Below are 16090 nucleotides of genomic sequence, written 5' to 3' on the forward strand. Positions count from 1 at the left end.
GTAGAAATCTGCTCTTTGATTTGAAGGAAGGATATTTTCATCCACTGAGGAAGGGGGTGAGGGCCACAGTATAGTTTCTCATGCCATTGACAGTGAATTGATCTCTCTGCTTTCACTGTGAACTGAGATGTGTTGGCTGTTTGACTGATTTGATGTTTCTCTCCCTGCCCATGTGGTCAGATTCCATGCTTGTGTTTTGCGGCTCCCTTTTGGACACCGAATAAAGGACAACCCTTCATTCTTCCTTGATGTCATCCTTGAGAATGTGGCTTGTTGCTACACCATTCTTAAAGCTAAAAACCGAGGTGAGATCTTTAAACTTCTATTATGTAGCGTGTAGAAACATGGGGGGGCGGGGGGGTGCTAATCGAGTGGAGAAATGCAGGATTGATATAAGACCCTGTTTGGTTTTGTGTCCTTTATCCAGCTGTTTTTTTTTTCTCTGTGACTGGACATGTTGCATGAAATGAGATGGGTGTCCACCTTCCCAGAATGTTAGTTATGGCGAACAATTATGGGTGAAATGTACATAGTTCATGCCACTTTGCTGAAGCCACCATTTTCTTAAAATTAGCTTTGACACAAGTTCGAAGATGAATTATGTTGATGCACACCATCAATTTTTATTCTTCAGCATGACATTTACAGGGCACTGGAAAATTATCTGAATTTGTTAGAAACGTTTCTCAGATTTTTTTTAAAAAATGCATTGATTTTTAACATTGTAGAGGGCTGAGCGACCGAGCGGTTAGACGTACAGAATCGCTGCCCCAGTTGATTGGTACAAGATGGCATGGGCCCCCTTCCCTTTACAGGTGAAGCCCGCATTTGGCAACACGCATTTCCTGGGTGGTGTCGCCACTTCCTGGTTGCACGTCACTGGGCAGGCTGTCGTTCCGCAGTGTGCTGTTGTCGCTCCATTAGACCAGCGCGCCCCAGACAGGAAGTGGGTCGTCCACTTAAAGCAGCGTTAGAGAGTCAAATCAAGTCAGTCACTGGTTCACCCTCGTGCTGTGTGGACATGCTTCATTTCAGTAGCACTGCCATTAGCAGCCGCTACAGTGGTGACTCTGAAGGTTCCAGCGTCTTTGGAGCCCACCTTGAACGCAACAAAATGCAAGATGCTGCTACCCGTTACGGTCGCAATGGCTGTGACCAATGATGTGAGGGTGCATTTGCCACTCTGCTGGGCCAATCAACCCAAGAACTGGTTACTGGTTGCAGGTCAGAGGTATTGCCTTGGAGGATACCAAATTCTGGTACATCGTCCACACCCTGGATGCTGCTACTGCAGCCAAAGTAAGCTCCTTCGTGGAAAGTCCTTCCGTGAAACACAAGTACGAACAATTCCACCGTTTCCTCCGAGATACTGTGGAACTCAGCCGACACGAGCTCGCTGTCCACGTCCTCAAAATGCAAGGCCTGGGTGATAGAAACCCCTCCGATCTCATGCGGGAAATGGTGACTTTAGCGGACACACAAACAAACTGTTTCTTGTTCAAGGCCCTGTCCTCTCCAAGCTACTGGTGCACGTTTCCTCAGCAATATCAGACATGGATTTCAGCACCCCACACCTGGTAGCCAAGGAAGCAGACAGACTTTTCCATACCCCACAACAGAGCTCGAAACATGTACAACTGATCTACAACATCAGTGCCTCCAGCTCAGCCACCGTACTAGGGTCTTCCCCTCCATCGGTTTCGCCACCAGTAGCCGTGGCCCAACTGCAACGCAACAAGCACTCAGACAAACAGAGCGATTACTGTTTCTACCACTGCAGATGGGGCCGTAACACCTGGTGCCCACACAGACCACAAGCCACTGACATGCTCTCAGCAAGGTCTCAGACCCATGGTCAGCGAGGCCACAATGACACCTCCTACATTTCTGAGTATACCACGGACATTCGCCGTGTTGCAGGCAAATCCAACATGGTGGCTGATGCACTGTCCAGACCAGCCATCTCCACTATCTTAGGAGGACTCCATGTTGCTCAAGTGGCCAAGAACCAGGAGGAGGATGTGGGCATTCAGGCCTACTGGCCTGCCATCACCAGCCTGAAGGTTAGCGATTTTTGTCTTTCACCTGGGAGCCTGTCTTTGCTGTGCGACATGTCCACATATTTCCCCAGACCCATCCTACCAGTGACCTGGCGATGGCAGGTGTCCGACCAAATACACAGTCTGTCACATCCTTCCATAAGGTCCACGGTCCACCTGCTGTTCAACAATTTCGTGTGGCATAGTCTCCTCCACGATATAATACTGTGGGCTAAAATTTATTTAGACTGCCAATGCACCAAAGTGCACAGATACACCAAGGCCCTGCTCCAGAGTTTACACCTGGTGCAGTGCCGTTTTGACTATGTGCACGAGGAGATTATCAACCTGCTGGGCCCCGTGAGCCAAGGAATGCAGTATTTATTCACAGTAATCAACCGTTTTACCTGTTGGCTGGAAGCGATATCCCTGCCCACATGCAACACAGTGACTTGTGCCAAAATTTTCTTGTCCACCTGGGTCACATGGTTTGGAGTCTTGACCCACATCACCTCGGACCAAGGGGCCCTGTTCACGTCCTCACTCTGGTGCAACCTAGCCAAGTTCTGCAGCAGCCAGTTAAACCACACCACGGCCTACCATCCTCAGGCAAACAACCTTGTCAAACATTTCCACTGCCATCTGATAGCAGCCCTGAAAGCTCAACTACAAGGCTCTAATTGGATGAACAAATTCCCATGGGTGCTGTTAGGAATTTGCACAGCACCAAAAGAAGATCTACCAGCATCTTCAGCCAAGATGGTGAACGGCTCCCCGCTTACCATCCCAGGGGACATTCACTTCAACCCTCCAAGACCACAACCCAGTGCTCTAGATGTCCTCCAGCGCTTGAGAGAACAAGTGGGTAGACCGAAACCTCTGCCACTTTCCCGACACAGCACTCCACCCTGCCACATCCCTGCAGATCTAAAGTCCATCGACTTAGTTTTTGTTCGCAGAGGACAGCAAGGGACACCCCTGCAATGCCCCTACAAAGGACTATTCAAGGTGTTACAGCACGATGGTGTTGTTTGCACCCTGGATGTTGACGGGAGGCAGGACAGGTTTACCTTTGAATGCCTCAGTCAGCACATTTGAACTGCCTGTCCCGGCTCCCCATGTCAGACTCAGAGGCTGCCCGTCAAAAGACAGTACTGTGACTGGCTCAAAAGGTGGCAGTGATTCTGGGTGGGAGTGGTGTCACGGGTTGAGCGACAACACAGTTAGACAGGCCGAATCGCCGCCCCAGTCGGTTGGTACAAGATGTCGCAGGCCGCCCCTTTCCTTTCTCTGGAGATGCCAGTGTTTGGCGACACGAGTTGCTTGAGAGATGTCACCACTTCCCAGTTGCAGGTCGCTGGGCAGGTAGTGACTCCGTAATGTGCTGACATCACTCCCTTAGACAAACACGCTACATATAGGAAGTGGGTTGTCACCTAAAAGCAGCATGAGAGTCTATAAATAAAGTTCAGTTACTGGTTCACCCTGGTCCGTGTGGACGTGCTTCATTTCATGCATTATAGAACATAGAACTTTACAGCACAGTACAGGCCCTTCAGCCTGTAACCCTCACACCCATAACCCTCTATTTAATTTGCATCCATGTGTCAGTCTAAAGGTCTTTTAAATGCACCGATTGAACCAACCTCCACCACCACCCCTGGCAATGCATTCCAGGCACCCACTATTCTTTGTGTAATTTTTTAAAAAACTTGCCCCTGACACTTAGCCCTCTCGTGCCCTCTGAACTTTCCTCCCCTCCCCTTGTACAGATATCATAGGTAGTGTCAAATGTTTATCTTGTAGAAGTTCTGGAACTTTATGCATTGTTGCAAAGGGTGGTTGGGATGTGGAATAAGCTTCCGGCAGAGGTGGTTGAAGTAGGGATGTTATTTACATTTAAGGAAAGACTGGATAATTACATGGAGGGGAGAGGATTGGAGGGTGGGGATTTGTTCCGGCATGGACTAGTAGGGCCAAACTGGCCTGTTCTGTGCTGTATATGGTGATATATGTTTCAGGATGATTTTTTTTTTAATTTCAAATCATTGAAAACAATTGAAGGGGAAAATATAAACAGAACCAGGCATAGTTACTATTATATGGTATCAAAGCTCGTTTGTTTTTTGCTTTCCATTAAGTAATTGTTAAAAGAATAGTTTAAAAAAAAATGAAATATAACTTTTTTCCTCTTTCCAGGGATTTCTTTGGGATTCAAAGACGCTTCTGGGCCTTTTCCTTTTGAAGCTTCCCAATGGCTGTGCTGTTCTGCTTTCACTGTCAAACTGTCTAATCACAGGGCTCTTTACATGGGTCTTCTGGGACCTTTGAAAACCTGTAAGTAAATATTGGTGTGAAACACTAAAGTTTGCAGATGCTGTGAGGGTGTTAAAAATACTGGAGGAACTCCGTAGGTTTCGCAACGTCTGTTGGAGATTAAAAAAATGTGTACCCAATATTTCAGTCCTGAGTTCTTCAAGGGAGGCCCGAAATGTTGGTTATGTAGCGGCCCGCTGCCGCGGCAATTGTGCTGACGCTCCGGGCGGCAAGGCATTCCAAGAGCCAGCAGAGCGCGCAGTGGCACTGGCCCCAGCAAGGGAACAGATGGCTAAGGCAGCGTAGGGACCATTATCCCCATCGTGGTGCTGGTTCTGCTACATGGCCAACAGCGCACAGGGAAGAAGGCATTGTCATGTAAGAATATACCTGCACACAGGAAACCCACTATTGTTATGCAGGAAGTGATGTCAGCAAACGGCAGGAACGCAAACAGTATAAAAGTCGGGCATCAGCCCCAATAAACTAGAGCTATACCTGACTATACTCGTGTGTGTGGGGGCGGGTCTTCGAGTCGCGCGTGGCTGCAGCTATATATTATCTCGTTTGGAATCTGCGAGACCTGCTGAGTTCCTCCAGCATTTCTTTTGAGTAGATATTGGTGATAATTTCACAGCAGCACTTGAACAGTGACGTAAATTTGTGTTGCTTTCTCTCCTGTCATTTGGAAAATATGATGCATGGGAACTAGATGATTGAGTGACATATTAAATTAAACATTCTGTTGAGTAACTATGTTCAATATTAGATCTGAATTGCCTCCCAGATATCGGAAATCCATTATGTATACTCTAGGCATCCTTGTTTCAAACTGATGGCACAGATAAAGTGTAATTGAGAAAGGTCAGGGAATAAAACAAATAAACAGAAGATTTGCAAGGGCCTATAAAGGGGAAAAGAGGCAAGGCATTGAAATTCAATAATACATTACAGTATTTTTTAATTATTGTCAGATGGTATTTATGTTAGTGGGGGTGAAGTTGGAATGTTTGTGTTTGATTTCATGTCAGAGAGTGATGGTGGTTGGTGATTAACTTCTGGTAGTTGTTCCTGAGTGCTTCAGTGTTTGGTACTTTTTAAATGGTTGTTTCCAGTTGTAAAGCTTTGCAAGTTCTGAGGCACATTGACCTGACTGCATTTTTCTGGGTTTTTTTTTAAAAAGGTACAAGTTATGTAGAGAGTGCTGGCAAGAGGTTGTGTCTACTTATGAAATTCATAGAGCAGTTATCCTGCCTAAACCTTGACAACAAAGTATTAAGGTCCAAGATTCTTTTATTGTCATAATAAAACAGGTGTAATGTTGCATGAAATTTGCTTTAGTCTGCTGTAAAGACAGATTTCCCATCAGCAGTAATCCCCTTATGATCTGAGGAAAAAGAAGCAAAAGTGTCTTTCTCCTCCGCCCCCCCCCCCCCCCCCCCCCCCCCGCCAAAGTCAATGAGTGTCGCTGGATTCAGCTTTAGTGCTCCTGCAGCCTCTGCAGCCAGGTAGACTCCAGTCCCTCTCATGCAGACTCTATCAGCAACCCGAGGTCTAGATCCAAACCTTCAATGCGATCAGGAAACCCTCAGTGCCATTGACATCCTTTTGCATCCTGGGTTTTGATGCCTAGTACCCGTTCAGCCAATCTCAAGCCAGTCTCTAGTTGCCAGCAGCCTGCATAGGTTCCTTGTCTCGAGTTGCCTGCAGCCTGTGTGCTCTTCAGCCTTGCAGCTCCTAACTGGACCACCACCGTGGTTACCGTCCTGTGGGTTGTCGCCTCTGCTGCTTCTCAAAATGGGAGGCGGTCTCCCAATTTTCTGGCTCCCTGTGCCACACCTCTGCTTCCCCAGAGTCAGCAACACCTCAGGGCTCTGCTGCCGAACGTAGGCGCTACCATTTTGTGGTTGCCAGATTTTAAAATAAACCGTCAGCTCCTTTTGCAGGCCGTTTGAAGCCTTCATGGAGCTCTCGATAGTTGGACTAGGCAGTAGGACATTGTGGTGGAGCTTGGTGTCTTCTCTCCCCAGGTCCCCACCAGTGGAAGCACTGGCATTGCAGCAGTTCTGGCTGCACCACCATTTTTTTTCCTTCAGTAAGGATGCTTAACCGAAATCTATCTGGTGATGGCAACTAAAACTGAGCAGGGTAGAATCAACATTGTCAATCACTCTTAGAGTGATGAGGAAATACATTTTTACGGCCGTTTTTAACCTGGAACCGGATACGTTTGAACTTGCAGTTTGGGGCTCACTCTGATGGAGGGTTTTCCCTGTGGCTCTCACAACGTTAGCATTGTGGTCGAGGGGGTGGTCGAAGGAAGTGGCAGTGACTTGGCAGTGTGCTTCTGGTGGTAGGAGCAGGTTTGGGCTATGGAGCCGTGAGGTGCTTTGGCAGTCCTGGCAATGGCTAGGGGGAAGATTGCAGCCATTCTCAGAGCTGTTTTATCTGGATCAGATCAACCAAAGGACTGTGCAAACAAAGAGTTGCTGGTCAGGCAGTGTCCATGGGTACTGTATTTCAGGTCAACATTGACCACTTCTTCCCCTGGGTGCTGTCTGTCCTTCTTTGTTTGCTCAAGATTCTGGCACCTGCTGCTTTTGTTTCTCTAAATAACTCAAGTGTTGGCAATAAAATCCACTGAAACCGACAAGCTCCGTCTTCTAAATGAAACCCTGTGCCAACTTGGCTTTCTGAGCGGTTTGACAAAATCAAAGGACACCTTTGTGCATCTACAACCAGTTGCCCTATTCAATCCCCTATCAAAGCCCTTCTTGGAATAGTCCTGTGTCAGACTTGGTCCAAGTGCCCCCTGTGAATTGGAAAGAGTGCGAACTGAGGAGGATGTGACGGAGGATTGTTTCTACTCCTAATCCAGTAATGCCATTGGAATTTCTTTTGGGGTTGGTCCCTGCAAGTCTGCCCACTCACTGCCACTTGTCCTTGCTGTGGCTAAATGTTCACCATCTCCTCCTGCAAGAAAGCCGGAAAATAGTTCATGATTTTTTTGCATTCTCTTTTTGACAGTGTGCCTGCTGCAGTGGAATTGTTTCACTGCATCACCTGCTGTATCTATAACAGTCACTACATACCTGTAGTTTGGGTGATTGAGACCATTTTCAACTAGTCCTAGCTACCTGAAATATTAATCCATCCAGTCGATTCAAAGATCAGATAGCTTCAGTAGGAAGCAGAATCATTCATAAAGACAAGGTGAAGGAATTTTTGAAGGAATTTGGTGCATGTTACATATGGTCAAGCTGTCACACATAGTAACCATTCTGCTGAAGAGAAAATAGTAAGTACACAGCTCAGCACAGCCAAGAGGGGAAAGGTCATGAGAGAAGGCGAGCTAAATTAGTTGGTGAATAACTGAGCCAGGGTTAAGTTTTGTCTTGATAAATTGAAGGCAATTGAATGATCTAAATATCAGCACAGTTCTCAGGCATGAGGGTAAAAACTGCGAGTGGAAAAAAGATTTCTAACAGAGCAGGAATTTTAATTTCAATTTATACATGTAGCACGATAACAACCCTTTCAGCCCACAAGCCTGTGCCACCTGTTACGAGCTCAAAGGACCCCAAAACCCAGCAGCAATAGACATTTACCAAGACAAGTGGTTTTTAAAACAAAAGTTATTTTTAATCAACTTTAAACATGAAAATAGAATCAAACTTTAACTCTATACTTAACTAACCCAAATTAACCCCCTTCTAATTCTAAGCGCTCATGTATGTAATGTGTGTGTAAATTTAAGAAAAGTTATTTGGATCATAGTTCACTTCTTATTCCAAGTTCTCTGGATGCAGGCAATTCTTATACCGTGCACAGAATTTAACATGTATAAAGTTCACCAGGCTTTGGTGCTCGAAAGGTAAATGTTTACCGCTCAGGAAGGTTCTTGTAGGGTTTGTAGAGAGAGAGTTGTTGTTCCAGGATTTCTACAACTGAGGTACCACCATGAGTCACCTCAATGTCTCGCTGATGAAATTTGCCCCATCAGGTTTTTCCAGATGGTAACTTCTTTCTTCAAGCTACCACAGAGTTCTATTCCTCTTATTCCAAGAGAAACCTCAGACAGAGCACTTACAGCCATCCACTGGTTTGGAATTTTGTTTCTAACCAGCTCTTCCTGGCTTGCACTGTTCAGCTGCTTTAGTGTCACACACACTAGCTGGGAGAGCTTCTCTTTTCTCTCTCTCTCTCTCTCCAACTGAAACTTCCAGCAAAAACATCTGATTCACTCACTTGCAAAACCCCCACCTTCTTCAGCAAACAACAGGAGTTCTTTCTTCTGCTCAAAATGTTGTTAGATAAACAAAACCCAGCGTTGACCTTCCTGTAAGCACCCTGCAGAAAGGTACTTGTAGCTATCCTGGCACCAGTTCATAACATGGTCATTCATTTTTCAGTTCAATTAACACCTACTTGTGAATGTGCATAACATTCTCCAGAGATCTTCAATATTTCTTCAGTCTTTCAAATAAGATCTGTTTTAAAATGTGTGTATGTATGTAACCTACTGTAAATCTTACCAAAATCCCCCCAGATATTACCAAATTCTCCCAAAATAATTTTTCCAAAATTAAGCTACAACCCCAGTACAGTGTTTAAATGGTGGGAGGAAACTGGAGCACCCAGAGGAAACCAATAGTGGGAGAATGCACAAACTCCTTTCAGACTCCGATTCCAACCCTGGTCTCTGGTGCTGTAATAACATTACGCTAACAGTCCCAAATAGTGGAACAATTGGTGAAAATTGCTTATGCAAATGAAGACAGCTTTTTGGTTGAAAAGAACTTAAATGGGAAGGAGTGGGCAAGTCAATTTCATGCCTGCTGTGCCGATCAATCAGTCAATCCAAGGCTGCCACGTTGGGAAATGGCTTCTTCACACAAGCTGTGAGATTGAGAAACAGTATCCTATAACCAAGTAAATAATTTCAAAATGTTTGTTTATATATTAAAGTTGTATTGTGTGTGTACTGGTCTGGTGAAATGATGTTTCATCATGTGTACAGTCAGATGATAATATACTTGAACGTCAGCTCACCCATCCTCAATGGGGCCACAGCACATTTAAAGGGGGCCACAGACTGAAATCATTAAGTATTTTTGTTTTTTATAGACAGTAGGAGAGAAGTAAGGAAGAAACCAACTAAACAACTGCTTCACAGGGAAGGGGGCCCATAAATTTTAAGCAGTTTCTGAAGGGGGCCATAGCCAAAAAAAAAGTTGAGAATGGCTGTGTGGCTGATCCAGGTTTGGCCTCAATGCCACTTACTTGCTCTCCATATTCCTTAATCCCCTTGTAGTACAAATAGCTGCCAGTTTCCTTAGTGAATATCTCCATTGACTTCGCCACCATGGCTCTCCAGGATAGTGAATGCCTGAGATTCATGGTTGTCATCTCCATCTTATGGTTCTAGACAACATCACCAGAGGATTCATCTTCTCATCATTCTCCCTGTCAATTCCTGTTAGAATATTAAATGTTTCAGTAAGATCACTTTACCTTGGACTCTATTTCTCCATGTACCACTGTATTTTGCAGTTTGAATTTTAAATTTAGACATGCAGGCCACTTCAGTCCATGAGTCCATGGTACCTGATTTACACCCCATTAACCAACACCCTGGTACGTTTTGAACGTTCTGATTCTATATATACCACAGCTCTAAAGTCATTTTTATCCTTTATTAAATTAAAAGTTAAAGACATCTGTCAGTTCTTTGCACTTTTGAATTTTTTTGCTGCATTCAGTTCTGTGCACATATACTATTGATTTAAAAATCAGAAATTTTCTCTGACAAAATAGTATTTTACTTGAAACATTAATCCTGTTTCTCTCCCTACAGATGCTGTTTGACTATCTGAGTATTTCCAGCATTTTTGTTTTGGATTTCTAGCATCTGCAGTTTTTTTTTAAATTTCTCAAGCTAATAAGGTTGACAATGTTTGGGACATAACCATCAAATGTTGTTAAAGTGAAATGTTTGAATTCAACACAAGTGATTTTAAAAATAAATAAATAAATAGAATTGAACAGGGAAAGAAACTGATGATTGGTGACATTAAAAATGGGGACAGGTTTCTTGTGCATCGTTTCTCAAAGCTGCAGCCAATTAGAACTTGGGGCACTTGCTCTGAACTTTGGTACCTAATATTAATGTATAGAGAATTTCTGATTTTCCTCCATATGTTTTTGCCAGGGAAATGATACTGCTTTTTAGCTCTTGCTCAAAGGAGTTGATTTGAATTGTTTAATTATTGTAAGGGGAAAGTCTAATTGTCCTTTTGTTAATTTGTAAAGTTTGATGTCTACCTTTAGGCACTCTAAATAATGAAGTGAATTAATCACAAAATTAATTATATTCTCCAGGATAATGGGGCATTTGAACTATAATTAGCAGAATAGATTCCGTTCCCCAACTGCCCATATATTGATGGACAAACAGGTATAGAACAGGTACTCTGTGATTAAATAATGACATGATAGTGACTACATTCTAAGATGTTTTGCTTCTTCCCAGGAGCATTTTTAAAGGTATGAGGGGGAGGATTAGGAATAACATTTCAGACAGTAAAGTGTGTAATAGTCACTAATGGAAAATTAGATGGGGAGAATGGACTAAGGTCTGAAAGTTGGAGACAATTCGAGAGTTTGCAGATGTTGAGATGATTGACCAAGTGATCTGAAAGCAGAGCTGCTTAGCATAATATTAGTTAGTGTAGCAAGACTTAGTTTTGGGTAAAAAGGAAAGTGATGCGATTGTATTGAGGTTTCAGATCAATGAACCCAGTTCAGACAGAAGTTAAGAGATGGTGTACAATGCGGATTGGGAAAAGAAAAGGACCCATTTCTCACATCCAGTATAACTTCTCTGATATTTTTGTGGGATGGTGTTTATTAACATACTTTTAAAGCACCACAACATGTGCAGAAATAAAGATGAGAATTTTCTTTCTATTTTTATAATCTAATTGTCCTATTTCTGTTGAAAGGCAGGGCCAAATTGCAAAAGATTTTACCACGCTCCACACTCCTGTTATTGCAGAATATAACCCAGCCATTGCTTCATCAAGATTTTGCTGCCATCTTGGACTAAAGCACAACTGGTATGTGTTAAAAGTAACAAATTGTGGTCAGTCTGAGTCATACAGGGTGAGAGCACCTTGAGCCTGGTTGGGCTTTTGAAAGAGCGATTTTAAATAATCCCATTTGCTGCCACTTGCTGTTCTGCAAACGTTTACCTTCAAAATTTTATCTAATTTTTAAAGATTAACATTTAATCTTCTCATTAAAATCAATTATAGAGAGCACTTCCCTAATATAACCAGAATCAAATTCAGTGTTGCTTTCTCATTGATGAAGCTAGTTCTCCCAATCTTTTAATGAATTCTTCCCTGAATTTTCCCTTTCCCTATTATTCTCCAGGGGTGTAATCATCTCTTCCTTTTAGTTCATTTAATGAATTCTTCCCTGAATTTTCCCTTTCCCTATTATTCTCCAGGGGTGTAATCATCTCTTCCTTTTAGTTCATTTAATGAATTCTTCCCTGAATTTTCCCTTTCACTATTATTCTCCAGGGGTGTAATCATCTCTTCTTTTTAGTTCATTTAATGAATTCTTCCCTGAATTTTCCCTTTCCCTATTATTCTCCAGGGGTGTAATCATCTCTTCCTTTTAGTTCATTTAATGAATTCTTCCCTGAATTTTCCCTTTCCCTATTATTCTCCAGGGGTGTAATCATCTCTTCCTTTTAGTTCATTTAATGAATTCTTCCCTGAATTTTCCCTTTCACTATTATTCTCCAGGGGTGTAATCATCTCTTCTTTTTAGTTCATTTAATGAATTCTTCCCTGAATTTTCCCTTTCCCTATTATTCTCCAGGGGTGTAATCATCTCTTCCTTTTAGTTCATTTAATGAATTCTTCCCTGAATTTTCCCTTTCCCTATTATTCTCCAGGGGTGTGATCATCTCTTCCTTTTAGTTTTTTTGCCTTTCTGAATTTTGATTTCAAACTTTTTCCACTTCCTTCCCAATATTTGGCGGCCAGAAGTGAACATAGAGCAAATTCTATGGAATTGGCCTATGGCATGCTCTCACCTTTGCTATGGAAATTGTGGAATGAAGGAATTTTTCCATCCCACTCCAGGGATGAGAGGGATAAAAATGTGGCAGATACTGCAGAGCTGGAGGAGAGGCTAAAATAAAGCTAATCTGTTCTTTCAGATGCTTACAAAATATCATGTGTCACTGGGTGAAGAAGAGAGCGAGCAAGTTCACTGCAGGTCTATATGTACCCATATCCACCAATCCTCCACAAAACCGATACCTGATCCAGTACGTCCGTCCTCTGTCTGGACTCTCCTAAATACAAATTGACGACTGCATTTCCTACTTCACAACGCTGTTAGGTTTCTAAAGTTCTTTCATTTGGTGCAGAGTGCTTCACAGTAGCCAAGTGCTTTGGGGTGGCAAGTGCTTGTGTGAATAATATATCACAGGTTTGTACATTTCCAGCAAGCAGTCTTTTTCAACACCCAAATAGATTGTAGCCCAGCATATTAAATTCCTAAATGTGTCTCTGTTGCCACTGCTTGCAAGTCCTGTCTAATTGCTTGTAAGGGCAGCTCACCAAAGCTATCTACTATCTTGTGCGTTAGCATACATACATACAAAAATACCAAACCTTGACACTTCAGTTTGCTGTCCTTTAGTTTAAACCTTCATATTTGCTAACCTCTCATCTGGCCTTGTGCTATAGAGCTGCAGCCTGTCTAATTTTGTTCGGTCCCAGAAATGATCCAAGAGAAGCAAGGATCAAAAACCCACCATTTGGCGACATTTCTTCTTCCTGTGTTTGCCTGTCTTCACTTTACTGCTGTTCACTTACAGATTCAGAGATCAGATTTATTAATTGTCAGAGTACATACACGACACCAGATACAACCCTGAGATTTTTTTCCTAAAGGCCAGGCTTATCGGTCGGTAGTGCAAAAAAACTGTACTCAAGAAAAGTGCAAACAAGAAGGAAGTGCAAACAACTGGTCAGTGCAATACAGAAAATAAATATGTGATAATAAATAATGTGCAAAAAAAAGCACCTTTAAATGATTCTCTGAGTTTGATGTTTAGAAATCTGATGGTGGAGGGGTAGCAACCATTCCTGAACCTGGTAATACAAGCCTTGTAGCACCTATACTTCGTGGCAGTGGCGAGAACTGAGCATGTCCTGGGTGGCGTGGATCATTGATGATTGCTGCTGTTCTTCGATGGCTGCATTCTGTGTAGGCTTTCTTGATGGTGGGGAGAGTTCTACCTTTAATGTACTGTGTCTGCCGCATTTTGTAGGGCTTTCTGCTCCAAGGTATTGGTGTCCCCCCCGTACCAGGCTGTGATGCAGCCAGTTGTCACAACTTTCCAGCAGACACTTGTAGAAGTCTGCCAAGGTCATACCAGACCTCTGCTAGCTTTTGAGAAAGTTGAGGCATTGACATGCTTTCTTCATGATGACATTCATGAATATCCAAATAATTCAGAAATTATTCCTTGTGTGATTTCTCCTCTCATTCCTGAAAGATTGGCTGCAGAATCTGCACTTCCTCTTGTATTATTAATGAAAATGGGCTTTGAATATTGATTTTTCTGTGATTTATTCCCTGTTGTGACTTTGCCTGTAGTTTCTTCTGTCATTTTGTCTCAGCAAAATAGTTTTGCTTAGATCACATGATGTTGAAGTCAGTTCATTAAAAGTCACTCAGTTTGCCATATTTTGTCTATCTTAAATGATTTTTACCTTTTTTTTGTTTACAGGAAATACTTGTAAATCAAGAATGTTAAAGATTGGTCATATTATCAAGTGAGATTATCGTAAAAGGAGATTTATGCCAGGCTGAGCAGTTGCTCACAAAGATTAAGACTTGTCGCCAATGTTGTGTTGGCCCCTTTTGGACAATAATCAGTTGGTCATTCTCATGAAAAAGTAATTGCTAAGAAACCTTGGCAAGTGTCCTGTGAACTCTGGGTGTCAACATTTTGGTAGAAAAAGAGTTGATAAGGCATTTGTGTTTTAAGGTTGTAACGAATATGGATTAACTGTGAGACAAACCTGCAGTGATTAAAAAGCTTTCTCCATTGGATAGAGGGAGGGTTCTGGGTTATATTTGCAAGGTGAGTGGGAATGATATTTTCTTTAGAAATGTCTTATGAGGTGATGAAATCTTCTTTGAAGGGTCACTGTTGTCTGCAAAAATTGGTGACTCAAAGTCATCTCTGGCAAAGTTTTTGGCAGGACAGTGAGTCAACTCAAAATAGAATCCTGTATCAGATGACTACCGATCTTTCAGGTCCATCCGTGGATTTTTTTTCCCCCCAATTCTTTAACTGTCAAATTTTCCCCAAGGTAGATTATTTTCTGAAGAAGCAGGAGACTGCAGTTGCTGAAACCTGAAGCAGAAAAAAAATCTAGAGGAACTCGTTGGATTTTTTTTTTCTTGAGTTTATTACTTATTAGCAGTATTGACTGCTGTTACCAAAGTTTAGGCTTAACAATTGTGGGTGCAAAACTGCAATTAGATATTGATTTTGTTATTAAAGTTATCACTTTGTTGATTGTGTTCCAAGAAGAGTAGCTTGTATCAAACTTTGACCACAGAATGAGTTTATTTTCCATTTTCAAACTTCTAGTCATGCATCATATGTAATGAGATAGAAATTAATCTGTTTCTGTAATCAATTGTTTTTTGGTTCTAAGCATTGTGGTCAATTCTATGGAACCGTATTTATTGTGTAACATTTTTTTCAGCATGAACACTGCACCTTTTTCACTTTTCAGCGATCTACTAATCAAGAATTCTGTCCTCTTTAATTCTAACAAGTTGCAGGAAAGTTGGTGATTCAACTTTAATATCTTAGTAAAATGGTTGTACTTTATTTTTCACTGAATAAAAAAATTAAATGCAATCGTAGCAATGTGTGTAACTTGGCTGGATTACAATTGTTCTGTCTTTTTTTTGAATGGTCAGACTTTGCATTTACATTTCAAATCAATTTTGTGTATAAAAATGTAAAATCTTTTCACAGTGGAGGAATTCAGCAAAAAGAAATATCACAGCAATGCAGTTAGGGTTTGAGCCTTCATCAAGGTCGGATAAAAATGTAGACGGGTGCCTCATTCTCTGTATTAACAGTAGAAAGATGTTTCTCCCAAGATTTCTGAGGTGTTGAATTAAACATTATGAAGGGGAAAATATCTTGCATTAATTTGGCTCTCAACTCCCTATTCAGAGATTGCTTATTACTTTATGTTGTCAGCCTTCCTGCAAATCCATCTTATAAACAATCCACACCTGAAACATTTCCCCATTGAACTTAGCAGAACAACTTGCTGCGTGTCCGGGAAACTTTTCCTCAGCCACCTGCAGTGTTGACCTTGTCTCTATCTCAGCAGATGCTACCTTTCCCATAAATTTCCAGAGAATAATTCTCCATTAGTACGAGTGGGTGGAAAGGTAGGGAGCGAGGGACGGCAAAGGAGCATGTATGAATGTTGGAGGAAATGTGTGCGAGAGGGAGGGAGAGCGTGAAGGGGCAGGTAAATGCGTGAGGGTACATGTGTGTGAGAGTGGGTGTGAGTGCAAGCGGGGAAGTATGAGGATGGAGGCGAGCGGGAGAGGGCAGCGGGGGTAGGCTAGTGTGAGCAGATGCAAGTGAGGGCGCAGACAACCAG

At 42.5% G+C, this 16090-nt stretch overlaps 1 protein-coding gene across 3 annotated transcripts in view; it reads left to right on the forward strand.

Annotated features, from left to right (window-relative positions):
• The window catches only part of tert (telomerase reverse transcriptase), a 49100-nt gene extending 33798 nt beyond the window's left edge, over nucleotides 1-15302 (forward strand). For 2 of the 3 annotated variants that reach the window (XM_069910034.1, XM_069910041.1), the window contains exons 14-17: nucleotides 181-305; nucleotides 4239-4376; nucleotides 11360-11473; nucleotides 14176-15302. In XM_069910034.1, coding sequence (XP_069766135.1) covers nucleotides 181-305; nucleotides 4239-4376; nucleotides 11360-11463 — 367 coding nt within the window. In that variant the 3' untranslated portion in view covers nucleotides 11464-11473; nucleotides 14176-15302. Of the gene's footprint in view, nucleotides 1-180; nucleotides 306-4238; nucleotides 4377-11359; nucleotides 11474-12591; nucleotides 12867-14175 lie in introns of all 3 variants that reach the window. The other variant, XR_011348370.1, reaches the window with a different exon arrangement.
• The last annotated feature ends 788 nt before the right edge of the window (nucleotides 15303-16090 follow it).

Source organism: Narcine bancroftii, chromosome 1 (genome assembly GCF_036971445.1).
Source record: "Narcine bancroftii isolate sNarBan1 chromosome 1, sNarBan1.hap1, whole genome shotgun sequence".
Classification (NCBI taxonomy): domain Eukaryota; kingdom Metazoa; phylum Chordata; class Chondrichthyes; order Torpediniformes; family Narcinidae; genus Narcine; species Narcine bancroftii.